Source organism: Electrophorus electricus, chromosome 2 (assembly GCF_013358815.1).
Source record: "Electrophorus electricus isolate fEleEle1 chromosome 2, fEleEle1.pri, whole genome shotgun sequence".
Taxonomy (NCBI): domain Eukaryota; kingdom Metazoa; phylum Chordata; class Actinopteri; order Gymnotiformes; family Gymnotidae; genus Electrophorus; species Electrophorus electricus.
In genome coordinates this window covers 18835673-18857125 of record NC_049536.1, presented here as the reverse complement: position 1 = coordinate 18857125, position 21453 = coordinate 18835673, and the positions used below count along the sequence as shown (strand labels likewise).

General features: G+C 47.7%; 1 protein-coding gene across 2 annotated transcripts in view; it reads left to right on the top strand.

Annotated features, from left to right (window-relative positions):
- Positions 1–21453, top strand: part of trappc9 (trafficking protein particle complex 9) — a 201596-nt gene that overhangs the window by 54674 nt on the left and 125469 nt on the right. For both annotated transcript variants that reach the window (XM_035521889.1, XM_035521888.1), the window contains 3 exons: positions 7390–7475; positions 19629–19755; positions 20411–20543. In XM_035521889.1, the coding sequence (XP_035377782.1) occupies positions 7390–7475; positions 19629–19755; positions 20411–20543 (346 nt within the window). The remainder of the gene's footprint in view (positions 1–7389; positions 7476–19628; positions 19756–20410; positions 20544–21453) is intronic.

Here is a 21453-nt window from a genome sequence, read left to right as displayed (position 1 = left end):
GGATCTGCGGGGGTAGGGATGCTTGTGCATGTAACAATCCCCCCCATGACACGCCACGTTTGACACAGCCACGTCAGTCCAGAACACCATTTATTTATTTATTTATTTCATATCTAGAAGTTTTTTGTGGAGTATCTCTATCTGCAGCCATGAGTCACTGTGTGTGTGTGTGTGTGTGTGTGTGTCCTTCAGACAGCCAACAGTGTACAGTGTGTAGCTCCCAGCCTCCTCGCTGAAGGAGCCGGGAGAGGAGCCCTGAAATACCTCACAGACAACATGAACGCGCGCGCAAGCACGCACGCGCACAAGCACGCGCGCACGCACGCAAGCGCGCTCCATTTCCATCTTACTTCTAGCACCATGTCTAAACTCTTCTCCTCTCAGTCTCTCAAGCTGCTCTCCTCTTTTCTTCATCCTTTTCTTCTTTCTTTCTCTTCTACTACTCTCTTACCCCCACCCCGACACACCTTTCAGGGCTTCATTTCCTGGAGCACTGCTCTATTGCGTCGGTTTCTCTGTCAGACTAATGAAAGCGTGCAGCCCGCCGCCCCATAGCTGTTGTTCCAGCGTCGGCGAGCGAGCTCCAAGCCTCGGCCCTCTCCCTCCCTCCAACCGTGGAGCACCTGACTGAAACATGAAACGTCATTTTTCAAAAACCGTAATGTCTTAATGCGGTTCGTTGAATCATTAATGGAATTTTAAGCTGTGCTTAAGACCAGGTGAAATTTTAACGACATCGCAAAAGGGATAAGTGTGCGTGCCTGTCTAGGGCTGGTCAGGGAAGTGCCAGCCCCGCCTGCCTGCGAGACAGAGGTGCTGGGGCATAGGGGCCCGTGCCGGTGGGCCCCCCGGAAACCTCTAGGGCTTCACAGTGCTGACCTCGAGAGTGTTCAAAGCAACGCAGTCTGCTCCATCTACTCGTCTTGGTCAGCGTGCTGTAATAGTCTCTGTGCCCTCCCATGCAGTTGTTCTGTTTTGGCCCAGTTTCTGATATTCGATCTGCTCCACCAACGGAGGGGCAATATGTCACGTTTATCGATATATTCAGTATTTTTAAAAAAAGGTCAGTATCATGATATTAAGAACATGGGACCAAAGGAAGGTGTTTTCGGGCTTAAAGTATGTGGACACACACACGCGCGCGCACAGGACATTATGATGAGATGGAAACACCTAGGAGCAACAACAGCTCATCCATGAAGCAGCAGACCACGCAAACCCTCGTAGAAGGACGGCCGAGCGCCGAAGCGTGTAGTGCATAAAAATCACCTCCTCTCTGCTGCGCAGCGCGCTGCAGAGGCCCTCGCTGCAAGAACTGTGCATCAGGAATTTCAAAACGCAGGTTTCCGGCTGCACACCTGAGATCTCCGTGTGCAAAGGCAGGAGTCTTCTGTAGTGGTGTAAGGCATTCTGCCGTCAGTCTCTGGAACAGTGGGAACATGTTCTCTGGAGTGATGAATTGCATGAGTCGAATGATGAATAAGGAGCTGGAGAACACCTACCGGAATGTGCAGTGCCAACAGGAAAATTTGGGAAAGGAGGGTTAATGGTCTGGGACGGTTCTTTAGTTTGGAAGTGGTCCTTTCCTGTTCCGGCATAGATGAATGAGACCAGCAATGAGGAGAGAGGTGGGGGGTGGGGGTGGAAGACCTTCCGTTTTTACAGAGAGAACTTAAATGTTCGGAGGGGAGGGGAGACTTTGTTCTAATTTGGTTCAGCTTTGTTCCAATTTTTATATATATATATATATATTGCTAGATTTGGCCTCTTGTCTAAAATGACAATTTCCAATCCTCAATCAAATAGTGATTAAAAATGTTCTGTTTCACATGTAAATTTATAGTGATATCGGTATAAATCCATTTGGCCAGGCCTAGTTCCGGCTTGCCCCCCCCCACCCTTAGGTGAGCAGGGGATGTGGAGTTGACTCCACTTCTACGTGCTTCCAGAGACTCGTGGACACCCACCCCCAAGAAGAACTTTCATGGCATAGCAGGAAGTTCTAACACTGGGACCTTGTCTGACAGTACGACGCCCTGATGTCTGTTGAGACACAAGAAATAAAAGATTAAGAAATAATGAGATAATGTTGATAAAACCTGCAAATATCTGGTGTCTATTGGCAGGAATGTAATGGTCATCGGTTGCTTAAACAATAGCAACAATAATGCCCATGGCCACAGTGCTGATTGCAGAGGTGATATCTCTGTCCTACGTAGCAACGCCTATTGTGTAGAGCTGGCCTCCAGAGCGGTGCGTTTGTCTAGGGTTTGTGTGGTGCTGGCCTCCAGAGGGGCACGTTTGTCTAGGGTTTGGGTAGAGATGGTCTCCCTACTGTGTTGTTTGGACCTGTCGGTCAGCGTTGGACCGGTCTTTTATGCAGAACTGGGCAGTAAACACTCTCCGCCAAGCATGTTGTACGACGTGTGAGTGGCAGCTTGCTTCACGAATCTCAGAGGAAAGGAGATGGAGCTCTTATCATGACAGGACAGCGGCTAACGCACCACACATGGGTGTCTTTGCTAGCTTGTGGGAACTGACACTAAAAGGGCGGGGGGACGTGATGCAGGAGGTTTAGCTATGGCAGTTACAGTGGTGTGAAAAAGTGTTTGCCCCCTTCCTGATATCAAATTATTTTTTTGCGTGTTTTCACACTTTTGTGTAACAAATGTTTCAGATCGTCAAACGAATATTAAATATTAGACAAATATTATTTATTAGAAAAAAAAAAAATCCAAACCTACATGGTCTTGTGTGAAAGTGATTGCCCCCTAAACCTAATAACTGGTTGGGCCACCCTTAGCAGCAACAACTGCAATCAAGCGTTTGCGATAACAGGCAATGAGTATTTTACAGCGCTGTGGAGGAATTCTGGCCCACTCATCTTTGCAGAATTGTTGTAATTCAGCCACATTGGAGGGTTTTTGAGCATGAATTGCATTTTTAAGGTCATGCCACAGCATCTCAGTCGGATTCAGGTCAGGACTTTGACTAGGCCACTCCAAAGTCTTCATTTTGTTTTTCTTAAGCCATTCAGAGGTGGACTTGCTGGTATGTTTTGGATCATTGTCCTGCTGCAGAACCCAAGTTCGCTTCAGCTTGAGGTCACGAACTGATGGCCGGACATTCTCCTTCAGGATTTTCTGCTTGGTAGACAGCAGAATTCATGGATCCATTCACCACAGCAAGTCTTCCAGGTCCTGACGCAGCAAAACCATCACACTACCACCACCACATTTTACTGTTGGTATGATGTTCCTTTTCTGAAATGCTGTTTTACTTTTACGCCAGATGTAACGGGACATACAAATTCCAAAAAGTTCAACTTTTGTCTCGTCAGTCCACAGAGTATTTTCCCAAAAGTCTTGGGTATCATCTAGATGTTTTCTGGAAAAACTGAGACGAGCCTTTATGTTCTTTTTGCTCAGCAGTGGTTTTTGTCTTGGAATTCTGCAGGCCATTTTTGCCCCGTCTCTTTCTTATGGTGGAGTCATGAACACTGACCTTAACTGAGGCAAGTGAGGCCTGCAGTTCTTTGGATGTTGTTGTGGGGTCTTTTGTGACCTCTTGGATGAGTCGTCGCTGCGCTCTTGGGGTAATTTTGGTCAGCCGGCCACTCCAGGGAAGGTTCACCACTGTTCCATGTTTTTGCCATTTGTGGATAATGGCTCTCACTGTGGTTCGCTGGAGTCCCAAAGCTTTAGAAATGCCTTTATAACCTTTTCCAGACTGATAGAGCTCACTTACTTTGTATCTCATTTGTTCCTGAATTTCTTTGGATCGTAGCATGCTGTCTAGCTGTTGAGGATCTTTTGGTCTACTTCACTTTGTCAGGCAGGTCCTATTTAAGTGATTTCTTGATTGTGGCAGTGATCAGGCCTTAGTGTGGCTAGAGAAATTGAACTCAGCTTTCCAAAGATGTGATAAACCACAGTTCATTTATGTTTTAATGGGGGGGGGGGGGGGGGGGGGTTGGATTTCTTTTCCCATTAATAATAAAAACCTTCATTTAAAAACCATTTTGTGTTTACTTGTGTTATCTTTGTCTACTTTGTTACTTATTGCTTTAACTTTGTAGCTCTTAAATTTGTTTGATGATCTGAAACATTTAAGTGCGACAAACATGTAACAAAAAAAAAAAAAGATCATGAAGGGGGAAAACACTTTTTCACACCACTGTATACACAGCACAGTAGGAATTTTATCATGGATGCATATGACTAAGGGAGTTCTGTTTGAGAATCTCCTTCCCGCTGTTTCCCCGGAGTGGTACTGCAGCGCGGGATATGTGGGATACGCAGGACCCTAATCTCATTCTTCAGAGAGCCTCACTTAATATGCCTCCTTAATATCAATAGGTGGTCCTGTTGTGCCTCTGGGAGATGACCTGTCCAAGCCCTGTTTAGCTTAAACGTTTGTGTATAGGACTAGATCTCTCTCTCTCTGTTTTATTGCTTTATCTTTGTATTGCACATTCAGAAATCGTAATCCTTCCCTAATAAACTGCCCAGGCCCAGATGTAGCAGGTTGACCAGCCGTAATGAAACACCAACACTCCCGACGCTCCGCTCTCCTCCAGGTGTGTTTCGTGATCACAGTTCCTGGATCAGTGCATGGCAACATAGACTGTATCTGTGGGTACGGCATACCCGGTGGGAACTGACTGTGGATGCTCCGAGGGCTTGGCTCAGGGTCATGTTTAATGCAGCGATCCACCCAGCTCTCCATGCCCTGCCTGTTTCGTGAGGTTTATCATATACAGACTCCTCGTTTGGCATGCAGTGTGATTTCCCACAGGTACGTGCGCTGGGGTTCATTCCCAGTAAATCCGCTTCTACCTAGTGCTCCCTTCACACTCGATTTTTGAATCTGGACCAATTAGTGCATGTGTGAAAATACTGCCCTTCTCTCTGAAATGCAGGTGGAATGAAGGTGTTGCTGTATATGTGTGTGTGTGTGTGTGTGTGTGTGTGTGTGTGTGTGTGTGTGTGCTGTAGTGTTTGTGGTTGCTGTTTTAGAATTGATACCTATAGAAGATTCCAGGGAGTAACAGCAGTGGTGTGCTATTCTTAAATATACAGGAATAGGAAAACATTCAGTGTAGTGTTTGTGTGTGTGTTGGGGCTGTGTTTGTCACTCCTTTTCGAGGTGTGTGTGTGTGTGTCTGTGTGTCTGTGTCGGAGTCAGATTATTTTTTGTTATAGACCAGTCAGCCACTGTATGAAAGTATTTTTCAGTTATCTGATTTATGGCTGTGAATACTACAGCTCCATCTCCTTGTCCTCGTCCCCCATGTCTGAACCTCCGTGTCTGAACCTCCGTGTCTGAACCTCCGTGTCTGAACCTCCGTGTCTGAACCTCCGTGTCTCCACCTCTCATGTCTCCACCTCTCATGTCTCCACCTCTCATGTCTCCACCTCTCATGTCTGAACCTCCGTGTCTGAACCTCCGTGTCTCCACCTCTCATGTCTGAACCTCCGTGTCTGAACCTCCATGTCTCCACCTCTCATGTCTGAACCTCCGTGTCTGAACCTCCATGTCTCCACCTCTCATGTCTCCACCTCTTGTGTCTCCACCTCTCGTGTCTCCACCTCTCGTGTCTCCACCTCTCGTGTCTGAACCTCCGTGTCTGAACCTCCGTGTCTGAACCTCCGTGTCTCCACCTCTCATGTCTGAACCTCCATGTCTGAACCTCCATGTCTCCACCTCTCATGTCTGAACCTCCGTGTCTGAACCTCCATGTCTCCACCTCTCATGTCTGAACCTCCATGTCTATGCCTCCATGTCTCCACCTCTCATGTCTGAACCTCCATGTCTACGCCTCCATGTCTCCACCTCTCATGTCTACGCCTCCATGTCTCCACCTCTCATGTCTGAACCTCCGTGTCTGAACCTCCATGTCTCCACCTCTCATGTCTCCACCTTCATGTCTGAACCTCCATGTCTGAACCTCCATGTCTGAACCTCCATGTCTCAACCTCCATGTCTGAACCTCCATGTCTCCACCTCTCATGTCTGAACCTCCATGTCTGAACCTCCATGTCTATGCCTCCATGTCTCCACCTCTCATGTCTGAACCTCCATGTCTCCACCTCTCATGTCTGAACCTCCGTGTCTGAACCTCCGTGTCTCCACCTCTCATGTCTGAACCTCCATGTCTGAACCTCCATGTCTGAACCTCCATGTCTCCACCTCTCATGTCTGAACCTCCATGTCTGAACCTCCATGTCTATCCCTCCATGTCTCCACCTCTCATGTCTGAACCTCCATGTCTACGCCTCCATGTCTGAACCTCCGTGTCTGAACCTCCGTGTCTGAACCTCCGTGTCTGAACCTCCGTGTCTCCACCTCTCATGTCTGAACCTCCGTGTCTGAACCTCCATGTCTCCACCTCTCATGTCTGAATCTCCATGTCTACGCCTCCATGTCTGAACCTCTCATGTCTCCACCTCTCATGTCTACGCCTCCATGTCTCCAACCCCACTGTCTCTCCTTTCCATGTACGCGCCTCCATGCTCCCCACCGTCAGGCTGGCCTGTGCATGGCAGTCTCTTTGCTACTGGAATTACTGCAAAATGAACCAGCCCCTTGGACACGCCTCTATCCCTTGGCTTTCCCAGAATCCCCTGGGGCTGCGAGCAGTGGTCCGGCCAGGTGGAGGTCCTGCCCACGCTGCCGGCCTTGGATGAAAGGCACTGCTTTCCTTTCTGAGGCCCTGAGGCAAACCACTTGATTGGCCAGGTCTCCTACTCCCTCGTTGGGAGGGAGGGAGGGAGAGAGAGAGAGAGCCCTTGTAATTGAAGTGCTCACTGAGCATGATGACGCAGGAGCCTTCGTGGGTGTGTATGCAGTCTCCCAGCTGTTGTGTACAGATGCTTAACTGGATTTTGGCCCATTCTGTGACGTTACTGGCTGCGAATTCAAAAGGCTACAGCGGCCCACCAGGGCCAAAGCCCTTCACAACTCTGGGTAGAAGGGCAAAAATAACGTGATTTACCATTGTTTGGATAACATTTTTGTTTATTTTTGGTTTTGGTACCAGTTCCAAGACGAAGTCTGGTTTACCTTCATCGGACACTTTTTGTTTAGTTTTGTGAAATGGTACCCTATGTTTGCAGGGTCTTGGTTGCTGGGTGAAACCAGCCCTGCTTTGACTCTGAGCTGTAATCTTTCAGAGAGAGAGTTCTGGACCGTGTGTGTCTCAGGCCTTGCCTAATGTGCAGAGTTAAGGATCGGGTACGCAAGGTGTCTAATAAATGTAAAAAAATGAACATTTTAAAGGTATAAGTCATTAATTGAATTTTTGATTGTGAAGTTAATTTTGCGCTCTCTCTCTTGCTCTCGTGCTCTCTCTCTCTCTCTCTCTCTCTCTCATCTCTCATCCTGCAGATTTCCAGTGGGTACAGGGAGATGTGTGTGAGGTTCAGCTGATGGTGTATAACCCCATGCCATTTGAACTGCGCGTAGAAAACATGGTAAGCAAAGGTACGCAGCCACACACCTGAGAGACCTTAGGTAGGACCTTAGAGGTCATGGGTTTGATCCCTGCTTTTACACTTCAGAGGTTGTGGGTTTGATTCCTGCTTATGGCCACTGTCACTCAGATATTATATATAACATTTAACACTACTTGCCCCCTACTGGGAAGTGGTTGACGTTTTACCCATATACATAAAATAAGGAAGTTTATACCATGTGTCAAATTCAAGTTCACTAGCCCTTATATTAATAATATGTTTAATTGCAATGCTAGCACATGTATGCTTTCAGCACTGCTGTAGACTCACTAAGATCCTCCATGCGCGAGTGCCGCGAGTGCTTTAGCTCTGGAGAACACTCACTAAGATCCTCCATGCGTGAGTGCCGCGAGTGCCTTAGCTCTGGAGAACACTCACTAAGATCCTCCTTGCATGAGTGCCTTAGCTCTGGAGAAGACTCATTAAGATCCTCCATGCGTGAGTTCCGCGAGTGCCTTAGCGCTGGAGAACACTCACTAAGATCCTCCATGCGCGAGTGCCTTAGCTCTGGAGAACACTCACCAAGATCCTCCATGCATGAGTTCCGCGAGTGCCTTATTTCTGGAGAACACTCACTAAGATCCCCCATGCGTGAGTGCTGCAAGTGCCTTAGCTCTGGAGAACACTCACCAAGATCCTCCATGCATGAGTTCCGCGAGTGCCTTATTTCTGGAGAACACTCACTAAGATCCCCCATGCGTGAGTGCTGCGAGTGCCTCAGCTCTGGAGAACACTCACTAAGATCCCCCATGCGTGAGTGCTGCGAGTGCCTCAGCTCTGGAGAACACTCACTAAGATCCCCCATGCGTGAGTGCTGCGAGTGCCTCAGCTCTGGAGAACACTCACTAAGATCCCCCATGCGTGAGTGCTGCGAGTGCCTCAGCTCTGGAGAACACTCACTAAGATCCTCCATGCGCGAGTGCTGCGAGTGCCTCAGCTCTGGAGAAGACTCATTAAGATCCTCCATGCGCGAGTGCTGCGAGTGCCTCAGCTCTGGAGAAGGTCTCTACCGACCAGGCTGCTCTAGCTGCTGGTAACACGGCCACAGCAGCCTGCTTAACTACTCGAAAAATCTCCAACAGTGCCAAATTCCTAGTGACCAAATTCGCTTGACTGTACATTTCTGCTTGACTGTACATTTCTGCTTGACTGTACTAAACAAAGCTTCTCACACATACAGTGTGGGTGTTGTGTTTTTGATTTATGTAGCATGTGAACATTTCGTGCTTAATGGCTTAATCAAATGCATTTTCTTTCCATTGGAATATTTGTATTTGCAAGATCAACCCACCGCAGCAGGTGCTGGACTGATAGGACCATTGACTAAGTTTGCTTTGTCGTTGCATGGTAACTACTGTCATAGCAACGACAAAAACACATGACCGCTGACCGCAGTCAAATGGCTGAGCTCTCTCTGTGTGTGTGTGTGTGTGTGTGTGTGTGTGTGTGTGAGAGAGAGAGAGTGTGTGTGTGTGTGTGTGTGTGTGTGTGAGACCTTTTGGCTTTGTCTGGAATTTCAGACCCAGTGGGTATACTGAATGTTTGTGTGCACAAAAACATGGTGAAATTTACTAAGCTACTAGCAGGATCTATGAAAGACTGCATCGTTCTAAAGAGCAAAATCACAGGTTTCGTCTGTTCTGCAGGTTTGTCTTAATGAATATGCAGTTTAGAGCAATTCTGCTTTGGAGGGGCCTTGCTGCTAGGGCCCTAGTTCCTGCAGGGCCGCGTCTGAGAATGCAGACCGTGTTTGTGAATGAGCAGGACTGCAGGGTAGGCAGTAATCTTCTGTGTGGTTGATGAGAAGGTGAGGAACGAGAAACACAAATACAGAGATGAGGTGGTGGTGGGGGTTTTATTTTGACCCACAGCGAGGAATTGATTTATTATTTAATTGATCGATTTATTATTTTACTTATTGCTTTAACTTTGTAGCTCTTAAATGTCCTCATTTGCCTGTTCAACGAACTTAAACTACAGTTTAAACTACAGTTCACTTTCACCGTTTCTGTGGCTCTGGAGGGACTTGGCCTAGACCAAACCCTAATCAGACCTCACCTTTGCATGTGCTGCCGCAGAAACCCGTTGCGTGCAAGTGGACTGGCCTGCCTGCTTAAACTGGCACTGACTCTCTGGATGCTGGGTAATGACACAGACAAAGAGTGGGGTAAACAGACGGAGAAAGGTGGTGGGGAAGAATGCACCCCGCTAAGCTCTGGGGTTTTGGGTGAGTCGTTGACTGTGTCTGTTGATGTATCTGTGCACTTCTCTTTAATTACCCTGCTAAAGACTCTGACGGCCAAAACCCAGCGCTGTAATGTATTAATGATTACAGTGAACAAACCCCTCCATCTTTCTGCAGTGACTAATGTGTGCACACACACGTGCACACACACACACACACAGAGCAGAACTGAATGGAAAGACCCTAAAGGGCACTGCTTTTTAACGCTCGCACAAGCAACACTCTCCCCGCACAGAGATGTGTCCTTCTGCAGAAGGAGTGTGTGTGTGTGTGTGTGTGTGTGTGTGTGTGTGTGTGTGTGTGTGTGTAAAAGAGAGAGAGAAAATAAGCAAAAGGGATGACGACACTGCACGAATAAATGAGATGGAAGGAGGAAATACACTTAAAACAAGCAAAGTGTGACAGAGAGCCAGAGATGGTAAAAAAGAGAGAGAGAGAGAGAGGGAGAGGAGAGAGAGAGGGAGAGGAGAGGAGAGGTGGCGGTGTGGCTCTCTGTCATATTGTTTACGTCCAAATACAAAATGAGAAACTTCACTAGTGCACTAGCAGTTTTTCTGCTGCAGGCTGCGCTGTGTCTGCTGGCTTAGTGCCACAGTCACCCTGTAGTGGCGCCGGAGAGAAGCAGCCGCACCTGGCATTGAACCCAGGTGATGCCCCTGAGGTCAGACCCCCCCCCCCCCCCCCAGAGCAAAGAGCCAGCTCCCTGTCACAGTAGTCAGAACACATCTTCATCATGCAGCCCTCCTCTTCACTGAGGTGATGGGAATCTCTCTCTGTCTCTGTCTTGCTCGCGATCTCTCTCTGTCTGTCTCTCTCTCAGAGAAACAGGACGTTTCGGACAGAGGTGTGTGTGTGTGTGTGTGTGTGTGTGTGTGTATGTATATATATATATATATATATATATATATATATATATATATATATATATATATATATATATATATATATATATATATATATATATATACACACACATACACACACACACACACAAATTCACCCTAACCCTCCTCTGGGCAGTTTCTTTTTCCTTCAAACTGGGGTCCTCTGGGAGCTTGAGGGTCCTGTGCATCTTGGCGCTTTCCAGGAATGCACTCTTCTGGATGGAGGTCTCAGATGTTGTTCCTGCCGGAGCCGTTCTCCCAGTTTGGGGGTTACAGCCCCTACTGCTCCGAGTACCATGGCAACCGTTGTTGCCTTTTTGCCACTTTTCGTGTTCCTTGGTTCTGATGTTGCTGTCACTCAGGATTGCCACAACCATCACTATGACCCTCTTCTGCTATTTATCCACCATGTCTGGGTGGTTGGCCACTATCATTTTGTCTGTCTGTATCTGGAAGTCCCACAGGATCCTAGCATTAGTCATTCTCCACCGCCTTCGTGGGTGTGACCTCGGAACTTTCAGCCCATACTCGGCACAGATGTTTCTGTATACCACTTGTTTATGGCGTTCCATGTACGCTCTACCTGCTAGCATTTTGCAACCTGCTGTTATGTGCTGGATTGTCTCTAGGGCATGTTTGCACAGCCTGCATCCTGGTGTGGTAGATCCCAGCCTCCATTGATCTTGTATTCAGAGCTTGATCCTCTGCTGCCATGAATAGTGCCTTCGTGCTGTCTTTCAATCTCACCTTCTACAGCCATTGGTAAGATTTCTCCACATCAATCTCTTCCACTGTTTGCCGGTGGTACATTCCATGCAGGGGTTTATCCTCCCGTGATGGTTCCTGCTTCTCCTAATTCCCATCCGCCTCAGGGTTCTCCTGTGTGAGGTACTCACTAAGCACTTCATCACATGGGGCCATCTTCCTGGCTTACTCCTACTCATGGAGCTTGGATGTTTCGTCCTGGATAGTAGCTTTCATGCTCACTAATCCCACCACCTTGCACTTAGTGTACAGTCTCAGAGTGCTGGATTTGGGATGAAACCCTCCATGCACTGTGAGGGTCTTGATGGGCCTTGTCTTGATGTTGGTGGGTTCCATCTCAAGTTCAAGTTCAAGAGGTTTTATTGTCATTTCAGCTATATACAAGTACACAACAAAAACGAGACAATGTTCCTCCAGGACCATGGTGCAACATAAAAACAACATGCTACACAAGTCTGATACATGCTGAATCTCCTCCTTAGGCCAGCGTATTATGCCAGCGGGGTATCTGATGACTGGCAGAGCGTAGGTGTTGATGGCCCAGATCTTGTTCTTCCCATTCAGCTGATTTCTCAGGACTTGCCTCACTCTTTGTAGATAATTGGCTGCAGCTGCTTTCCTTGTGGCCTCTTCATGATTCCCATTTGCCTGTAGGATTCCAAAGTACTTGTAGCTGCCCTCAGCATCTGTTATGTTACCTTCTGGTAGTGTGATCCCCTCTGTTGTAGCTACCTTCCCTCTCCTTGAAACCATCCAACCACACTTATCCGATTCTGGTGTCATTGCTGTATATCCTGGTGAGATGGATTAGTGAGTTGATGCTTCCTTCATTTCTGGCATACAGCTTGATGTCATCCCTGCAGAGGAGCTGGCTGATGATTGCTCCATTCTGTAGCTACTCTTGGTGATTTCACTGTGGGCATTCAGAACAGCAGCAGGGACAGGGCATCTCCTTGGTAAATACCACACTTTATAGTGACTCCTGCTATTGGTCTGAAGTTGGCCTCTGAGGTTGTCTTCCGCAGCCCCATTGAGTGCTTGATTAAGACTCTTAGAATCCTGTTGATGTTATATTGCCTCAAGCATTCCAGGATCCATGTGTGGGGCATTGAATCATAGGCTTTCTTGTAGTCAATCCAGGTGGTGCACTGGTTGGTCTGTATGGTCTTGCAGTCTTATGCACTAGTAGCTGGTACTTGGCTCCTCTAGTGTTCTTGACAATGCCTCCAAACATGCACCGAGCCATGTGCCTACTCAGCCACAATGATGCCACAGTGATCGTCCATAGTGTTGAATTTGCATCTTCCAGCAGCCTTTCAGGTGCTTCACTTGCTCTTGGTAGTCTGCTACGACTTTTTAGAGGCTCCGGTGTTCATTGGGTCTTGGTTGCCAATTTCAGGGTGTGGGGATGATGATGATGATGATGATGATGATATCTCCCCTTTGTCATAGTATTTGTGTTGGACCTCAACGATCTATAGTTGTCACAGTAATCGCCTCTTATCGATGTTGGAATACTGAACTACTAGTTGTTTCAGTGTTGGTCTAGATGTTGGGTTTTGAAGCTTCCATAGTTCCCACTTCCTCTGCATGTACCGTCTCGCAATGTGGGTGTGTACATTGAGTGATTTATGCGCTGTTGGTCTGAGAGAGGTTCAGTCACCACAGCTGTGGCTATAGCGTAGGCTGCGTCGCTGTGGGACTTCCTGTAGGTTGTGTGGCAGAACGTTGCCTGAGTGTGAGGAGGAGGCCCTGCTGAGGGCTGTGTGGGGGACGGAGGTGGAACGCTGCTGTCCTTCTAGAATCCTCAGGAGTTCCGCAACATGGGTCCCCTTGATCCCCGGTGCGTCCACTAGAGGCTGAGTGCTCTCTGCGAGGAGAAGCAAGGTGGTGGAAGGGCCCGCGTGGGATGAAGCCTTTCGAATGGCTGGACTGACTGGTGGGTGAAATCGGAACCTTTCCTGCGCTCATAGCAGGGGTGCTTTCTGTCGCGTCTCGTGTCTGTCATCCAACAGGTATTCTTTAAACTCAGCTGTGCTTTCTTCTTTGCCAACCTGAATCCGTTGTATCGCAGGTAGCTCGTGTTTCTCGCTGTTCTCTCTGTAGCGGTGCGCTGGTGGGTTACCTCAGCAGCTGTCGGCTGTGTTTTTTTGTTTTTTTTTCCCTTTGCTTGTGTTTTAGCTTCTGTACATTGAGGACCCATTATTATATCAGACAAACCTCAGGAAGCAGAAGAATAAAGGATGTCTTTTCAGCAGGCTGCCACAGGTGAAAGGCTGAGTTTGGACACCCTTCTCCCTCAGACAGAGGCATGAGCCACAGCATACAAGCTAATTAACCTTTTCAAATGAGGATGCAAATGAGGTATTTTCAGTAGGTTATGCTGGGCCGGCACTGGCGCATACAGGCAGGGCCAGACTGCTTCCGGCGAGCACAGACCCCTGGTGTCAGACAGTGCCGGTTGGAGGCTAGGCCCCTAACCCAAACACCTGACTGACGTGCGTGCGTGCGTGTGCGTGCATGCCTGTGCGTGCGTACCTGTGTGCATACCTGTGTGCATACCTGTGTGCGTGCCGTTCCTGACATCACGTATGGTTCGTGTCTGATGGCTGAATGGTGTGATGTTTGGTAGTGGCTGGCATGTGCAGCTGTTTCAAGGTGACAAGCCTGGCTGTCACAGACGCAACCCAGTCCACACGCTGTTCTCTGCTCCTGCGCTGATTTCAGCACTGACTAGTGTTTCAGCACAACGTATCTTCCTCGTGAAAACTACACGTTTGTCTGAGGGAAAATGAGACAGCCAGACAGTGCTGGTCTGAGGTGACTTATGAGTTGCTTGTCCCCTCGGGGCTGGACAGAACAGTGGTTGTGGCTCCATATTTTACTTGCGTTAATTGACTGGGAGAGAAAAAAAATAGGGATGTTCAATTTACTTTTTAAATTGATTGAATCCAAATGAATTTTTTTTTCTTAATTCAGTTTAAATTGAACTTCCAAAATTGAAGCAGAGAAAAAAGCCCTCTTGCTTTGAAGCGCCTGTAGCATCACTGTGTAACTCCTCTGTATAGCTCCTCTGTTCTAGCTCCTTTGTATAGCACCTCTGTGTAAATCCTCTGTGTAGCACCTCTGTGTAAATCCTCTGTGTGCACCTCTGTGTAAATCCTCTGTTCCAGCTCCTTTGTATAGCACCTCTGTGTAGCACCTCTGTGTAAATCCTCTGTGTGCACCTCTGTGTAAATCCTCTGTTCCAGCTCCTTTGTATAGCACCTCTGTGTAGCACCTCTGTGTAAATCCTCTGTGTAGCACCTCTGTGTAAATCCTCTGTTCCAGCTCCTCTGTGTAGCACCTCTGTTCCAGCTCCTCTGTGTAGCACCTCTGTGTAGCACCTCTGTGTAAATCCTCTGTTCCAGCTCCTCTGTGTAGCACCTCTGTTCCAGCTCCTCTGTGTAGCACCTCTGTGTAAATCCTCTGTGTAGCACCTCTGTGTAAATCCTCTGTGTAACCCCTCTGTTGTTCCTCTCTGGATCTCCCCTGCGAAGTGCCTTTGTATAATGCTTCTGAGTCTTTGAGTGGCATCTCTGAGCATCTCCTGGTTGGGTGATCACAGGTTGAGGGCTTCATTCAGTGCAGGGTGGCTACAATGAACTCTCAGTATGGAAAACATTTATTTCCTTATGGAAGTGGAACTGGACTGTGATATCCTGGTAAAGACTGTCGATGTTGCAAAGGCCAGCTACCCCCCCAAAGGTCCCTCTGTTATTGTTCTGTTTTTCAGGGAAGGGCGCTGCTGGTAGTGTGAGGAGGCAGGTTTAATGATGCTCTCCACAGCCGGGCCCAGGTCTGACCACGCCTCCGTGCTCACGTTCTCATAAATGTGTAGGCACGGAAAGAGGAGCCTCTGACCTCACACTGCTCACGCTGGGTTCAGCGCACACGGGGTCATTTCCTGTTTTTACAGGTGCCACTCTGCGATTTTAGTTCCATCCGAATTGGCCATGCCACGATCGTCCGCGTGGAAGTGGTCTGATCATTTTCGTCCTGTCTGCATACACGCCTGTGATCACCCACGTGGAAGTGGTCAAAACGCTGATCACCTATTAATCAGGATATAACTTTATGCATATTACCGCATGATGCAAACATCTGTGTTTGTAGAAAACAAAACCCACTACAAACACACTTCTCTTGTGGTACTTTTATTTTTGTCCAGAAATGAGAGTTTTATAAATGAGAATTTTAAACAAATAGATAAATTCCCCTGACAAACTTTCCAATCTGAATAGAGTGTTTGTGTGTTTCTCTCTTTGGGAAACCTACACCTGCATGTTAATTTAATGATAATGAGTTTAAATCTATTATGGCATAGGTTTAGTGCATCATCAGCTGGAGGCGCAGGTTTAGCGCATCATCAGCTGAAAGCTCAGGTTAACCTATGCATATGTGGATAATTGTCAGCTCTGAGGATTTTCGAAGCATCTTTTAGTGACACCACATGGCCTGCTGTATCGGTTCATGGGTCCAAATATGGCTGAGATTGAGAGAGAGAGAAGCCAGGCTGCTTTTGTCCTAGTATGATGTCATTCCTGACCACATGACCTCGCTGGACTGCAGTAGAAACGCAATGCTTGTGCCTTGCTGTAAGCTTTTCTGTCCCACCACCATTTCTCATGACCGTGGTAACTGTACTGCCAGGGCATAAAGCTCTCTCACACGCCTATGGATTTCTGGAGTGTGGCTAGTTTAGATTCATAAACAATACCGTGTGCATATCGCAGATTCGTCAAAATGGCAATGACCACTCCGCGCGGGTTTGTGCTCCGGTCGTGACCGATCGTGCTCGGCCGCGCGACAAAACGTCCGAAGGTGACCAATGGAAAGCCAGCAGAGTGGTTCGTTATCCAATCATCTGCAATGTTGTCTGTGGAGTTGCACCTGACTGCGACGGGTGAGGAAGTGTGGTGTGGTGGGGCACACATTTGTTCTTCATTATGACAGTACTGGCCTTTGTAGAAGTGATCTCATATGAGAGATAGAGAGAGAGAGAGATCAATCGATCTTTATTGATCCTGAAGGAAACTGATTGTGTGCTGTGAGCATCCTGATCAGACTTTCCTGTTGAGTCTTATGTGGGTGTTGTGATGAATCATCACATTCACATGATCCTTTTGAATATTTTGGTCAAACTAATGCAGGGATCATTAAAATATTGTAATAAGGTCTTTTTATCTGGTATAACAAATTAAATTGCAGTGGGCTGACTGCTTGCCACTGCTAGGTAAATGTTCCCAGCGTCTGTTTTTGCCCCCTGAATCTGTAGTATGGAAGATGTTTTGTTTTTTTTTCAGTGACACTGATCCCATACAACTTCTTCCTTTTCAGGCTAAGAAATAAGAAGTCTCTTCTTTTAACCCCTGTATTCATTTCTTGTAGTACTCCATTGAAAAAGATTTATTGAATCTGTAATAAGCATGGGTATGTAGTGTTGCAATATATCGTAAAAGCAGCCTCTCCACTCCCAGACTGATTTTTAAACCTGCGTGTTGGGTGCGGTGAGGCTGAACAACCCCCCCCCCCCGGGGTCCAAGGCTCTTACCTAATGATGCCATTTTGGGTAATATGATTGAAGCTGTGCAAATCCCGTTATGTTGGGGTGTAGGCTGGCTGTGCTGGGAACGGTGGAGTTTGCTTCCTTAGAGCATTGTATAGGGGTCATGACCCACTGTACGGGGGATGTGGTGCTACCCACGTGCCCCCCCCCCCAAGCCCTCCTCTTCCTCCCCCTGTTCCTTGTCTTCCTCCCCAGATTTCGAGCCGATGAGCGTCTGGCGCGTTCTCCCCCGGTCCGGCGCGGCCGTGAACCAGGAGTGGGTTTCTGACGGGGTAACGGATGCTGTGCGCTGGGAGAGATTTCTGTGCACGCTGATCATGTAGCGATTAGAGTGATTGATTATCTGCTACTGCTAAGGAGAGAGAAGGGGAAGGAGGAAAACTCTCTTCTCACATGTTCCTCATTGCCTCCCTCTCTCTGCTCCCCCACGCTCCCCCTCCTCGCTCTCTCTGCTCCCCCACGCTCCCCCTCCTCGCTCTCTCTGCTCCCCCACGCTCCCCCTCCTCGCTCTCTCTGCTCCCCTACGCTCCCCCTCCTCGCTCTCTCTGCTCCCCCACGCTCCCCCTCCTCCCTCTCTGCTCCCCCACGCTCCCCCTCCTCCCTCTCTCTGCTCCCCCACGCTCCCCCTCCTCCCTCTCTGCTCCCCCACGCTCCCCCTCCTCCCTCTCTCTGCTCCCCCACGCTCCCCCTCCTCCCTCTCTCTGCTCCCCCACGCTCCCCCTCCTCCCTCTCTCTGCTCCCCCACGCTCCCCCTCCTCGCTCTCTCTGCTCCCCCACGCTCCCCCTCCTCCCTCTCTCTGCTCCCCTACGCTCCCCCTCCTCCCTCTCTCTGCTCCCCCACGCTCCCCCTCCTCCCTCTCTCTGCTCCCCCACGCTCCCCCTCCTCGTTCTCACTCTTTTCGCTCTCTCTCCGCTTCACTCTATATTACTTTTTGCTTCTCTCTCTCTTCCCATCTTCATCTCTGCTTCTACTCCTCCCTCTGTCTCCTATTGTCTACTTTCTTCCTTTGCTTTCTGCTATCTAGTTGAGATTTCACTGAGAAGAGGTATGTGTGTGTGTGTGTGAGTGTGTGTGTGTGTGTGTTATAAAGGCAGGGCCGTCTGCGTCACTGTAGGCCACCATGCTCGGGGTGTGTGTGTGTGTGTGTGTGTGTGTGTGTGTGTGTGTGTGTGTTATAAAGGCAGGGCCGTCTGCGTCACTGTAGGCCACCATGCTCGGGGTGTGTGTGTGTGTGTTATAAAGGCAGGGCTGTCTGCGTCACTGTAGGCCACCATACTCGGGGTGTGTGTGTGTGTGTGTGTGTGTGTATGTGTATGTGTATGTGTATGTGTGTGACCTTGCTAAGAAAGGAGCTCTCTGAAAGCACGCAGGCTAACCTTGGGAACTGGAGAGGTATTTACCTGAGGTCGAGAAAGTGAGTCACTTGAACATACGCTAATAGCGGCTCAACTAAGCAGCACGTTTACAGCTGTTACATCCCGTTCTCTTTGTTCTCTTTGGTTTGTTTTTCTTGATTGAGGAGACGGGTGAGGAGAACTGTTCGTGCTCATTTACCCGAAGTGTGTTATCTGTGGAATACATCAGCATTACAGCTCAAGACGGTGCCAAATCGCTCTCTCTCTCTCTCTCTCTCTCTCTCTCTCTCTCTCTCTCTCTCTCTCTCTCTCTCTCTCTCTCTCTCTCTCTCTCTCTCTCTCTCTCTCTCTCTCTCTCTCTCTCTCTCTCTCTCTCTCTCTCTCTCTCTCTCTCTTTGGTACCATGAACTGAGCTTGTATTTTTTCCTTTTTGCTACATGTAGCTAATTATTTTGGTATTTAGCAGCTTCACAAGGGCAAGTAACTTCTGATAATAAATATTTAAGCCATATTTTATGTCTTCTCTTTTTAAATTATTTGTACTGAGGCTGAAAATGTAATATTAATCAAAAACTTGCTGATAGTGTAATCATTTAGTGCTATTATGATTTAATAACACCAGAATTTTGTACATTCTTTCCTTTGAAAACTCCATTTGTTATCAAATTGCATTCTATTTTTAATATAGTTATTTAAAAAGCAAAACCCCCCCAAAACACCAGTTAACTCCTACACAAGTGTGTGAATGGGTGTTGAAGTTAATGTCCGTGTACACCCCACACTAAGCTCACACTCACATCTGGCCTGCACCATTCCTCCAGATGGCCAGAGGGCGCTGTAGAGCGTCAACTGTTCTTGCAGACATTGGATATGCTGGGTCCCTTTACACTGCTCAGTGCCACTGCCTCACTCAGTTGGCCACTGAAATTATTAAAGACATTATTAACGTTTGTGCTGCAGTAGTATTAAACAGCACCACGGTATGAAACTGTGGCGATTGTAGCGTTCTACTGGACGAACACAAACATTTTTTCCATGTTGAAACCTGGAAATTCTGTCTCTCCGCATTAATACCCCAGACACTGTTCTTGGACTGTGAAGGGTTAACCTGTTCCTCCAGAAATCAGATGAATAAGCACTGTTATATAACAAAACAATACTTTTAAATGTTTTGTAATGTTATCTCTTCATAGTGTGTGTGTGTGTGTGTGTGTGTGTGTGTGTGTGTGTGTGTGTGTCTGTCTGTCTGTCAGGGTCTGCTGACGTCCGGAGTGGAGTTTGAGTCTCTCCCTGCTGCTCTCTCTCTACCTGCTGAGTCTGGTCTCTACCCTGTTACTCTGGTGGGCGTCCCACGCACTGCAGGCAACATCACAGTCAACGGTGAGTTTAACACTTACCTCAGTTATCGCTCCAGGTAACGTTAACTCCTGTCACCATCATTATTCTTGTTGTAATGAGTAATATCATATAGAGAGTTTTTGGAAGACTTTGGCGAATGTCTGGCTGTATAATTACATTGCTAAATATTACAGTTATTGTCAGAATGTTAAGTACAAACTCGCAATACATTCTGGAAGAAAAACACTAAATTCTCCCAGAACAAACAAACAAAAACAACAAATTAAAAAGCTCAAATGGTTAGGTCTTTGTTTGCTCTTTGAACAGCTCTCACTGGTCCTAAATTCAATTATTTAGGAACGCTGGTGTGAAGTTTAAAGCAGCAGTTTAATTAAAAAAAAAAAAGAAAAAAAAAAAAAAAAAAAAAAAGCTAATGCTGAATGAAAGCAGGTAGTGGGCAGTCCGCACATCCTTATTAGCATTATGCTAATTACCGCCAGTCAGCGCGGCCTCATTAGCATTATGCTAATTAGCGACAGTCATTTAGTATGTGCAACGTTAGCATTTGTGTCCAATGTGTCTGCTGAGAGATAAACGACTCTGCTTGAGTTAATCTGTGTTTGTGTTGCAACCCTAAGCTTGACTGCAAGTGCATTAAAGTATATGTGCATGTGTGCACGACTGTGTGTGTTCACAGGGTACCAGACATCTGTGTTTGGCGTGAGCAGCGACTGTCTGTTGGACAGCCTGGTCGGGGTGAAGTCCAGCGGCTGCATGGTGGAAGTAGTGCCCTCTCTCCCCAGACTCCAGCTGAGCACCTCCCTACCACGGTACGCCTCTTCTTACGCTCCTCTCTCCTCGTCCCCTCTTTCCTCTCCTCTTCCTCTCGTGAATCAGTGCGAATTAAGGTGGAGGGAAAAGACCGGTCCGGAGTGTTAAAAATTCTAGTCTATTCGCCGAGTACGCCCGAATAAAGTTGGGAGAGAGTGTTCTAGTGTCTAGAACAGGCAGCTCTGCCATCAGTAAACCCACAGGGTTATGTTAATGAGTGTGTGACATCAGCAGTGTAAACTGCACAACCTTTACAGGATACACTGTCAACTCGTAATTTCAGACATAAGAGACTTATCACAACCACCATGCGTGAGAACCCAAAATGAAAGCTATTCGCTCACCGAAGAGAGATGACAAGGATGTTTGATACTCGTAGCAACTCATTAATGCTGATGGGGTGTGTAGTCCATGTCTGTGCCCTCATTAAACCTCGACACACTGATGTTGATGGGGTTTGTAGTCCATGTCTATGCCCTCATTAAATCTCAACACATTGATGCTGATGAGGTTTGTAGTCCATGTCTGGCGCAGCAGCTCAAAGGCGATGGAGACGACTTGGCACGTCTGCTGGCCTCCCGGTTCCATCTTTGTCCCACAAGGCACTGGGCCTGGCTACTTTAATATGACCCATGTGTTATAACTTCTCCAGATTCTGTGAATATTCTGACATAACAGCCTTGTCATGGCCTCCATGTGCACTGTAATTATCGTACATTAGTGCACAGAAGTACAGTGAAGGTTGTAGATTGGCTTAAGTGGCAGTCTGCCACTGAGTAGTGAGTGGAAATCAGGAAGTGAAGTGGTGTTTGGGAACACAGCTGTGTGTGTGTGTGTGTGTGTGTGTGTGTGTGTGTGTGTGTGTGTGTGTGTGTGTACCGTCTCTATCCCTTGCAGTTTCTCTTTCGT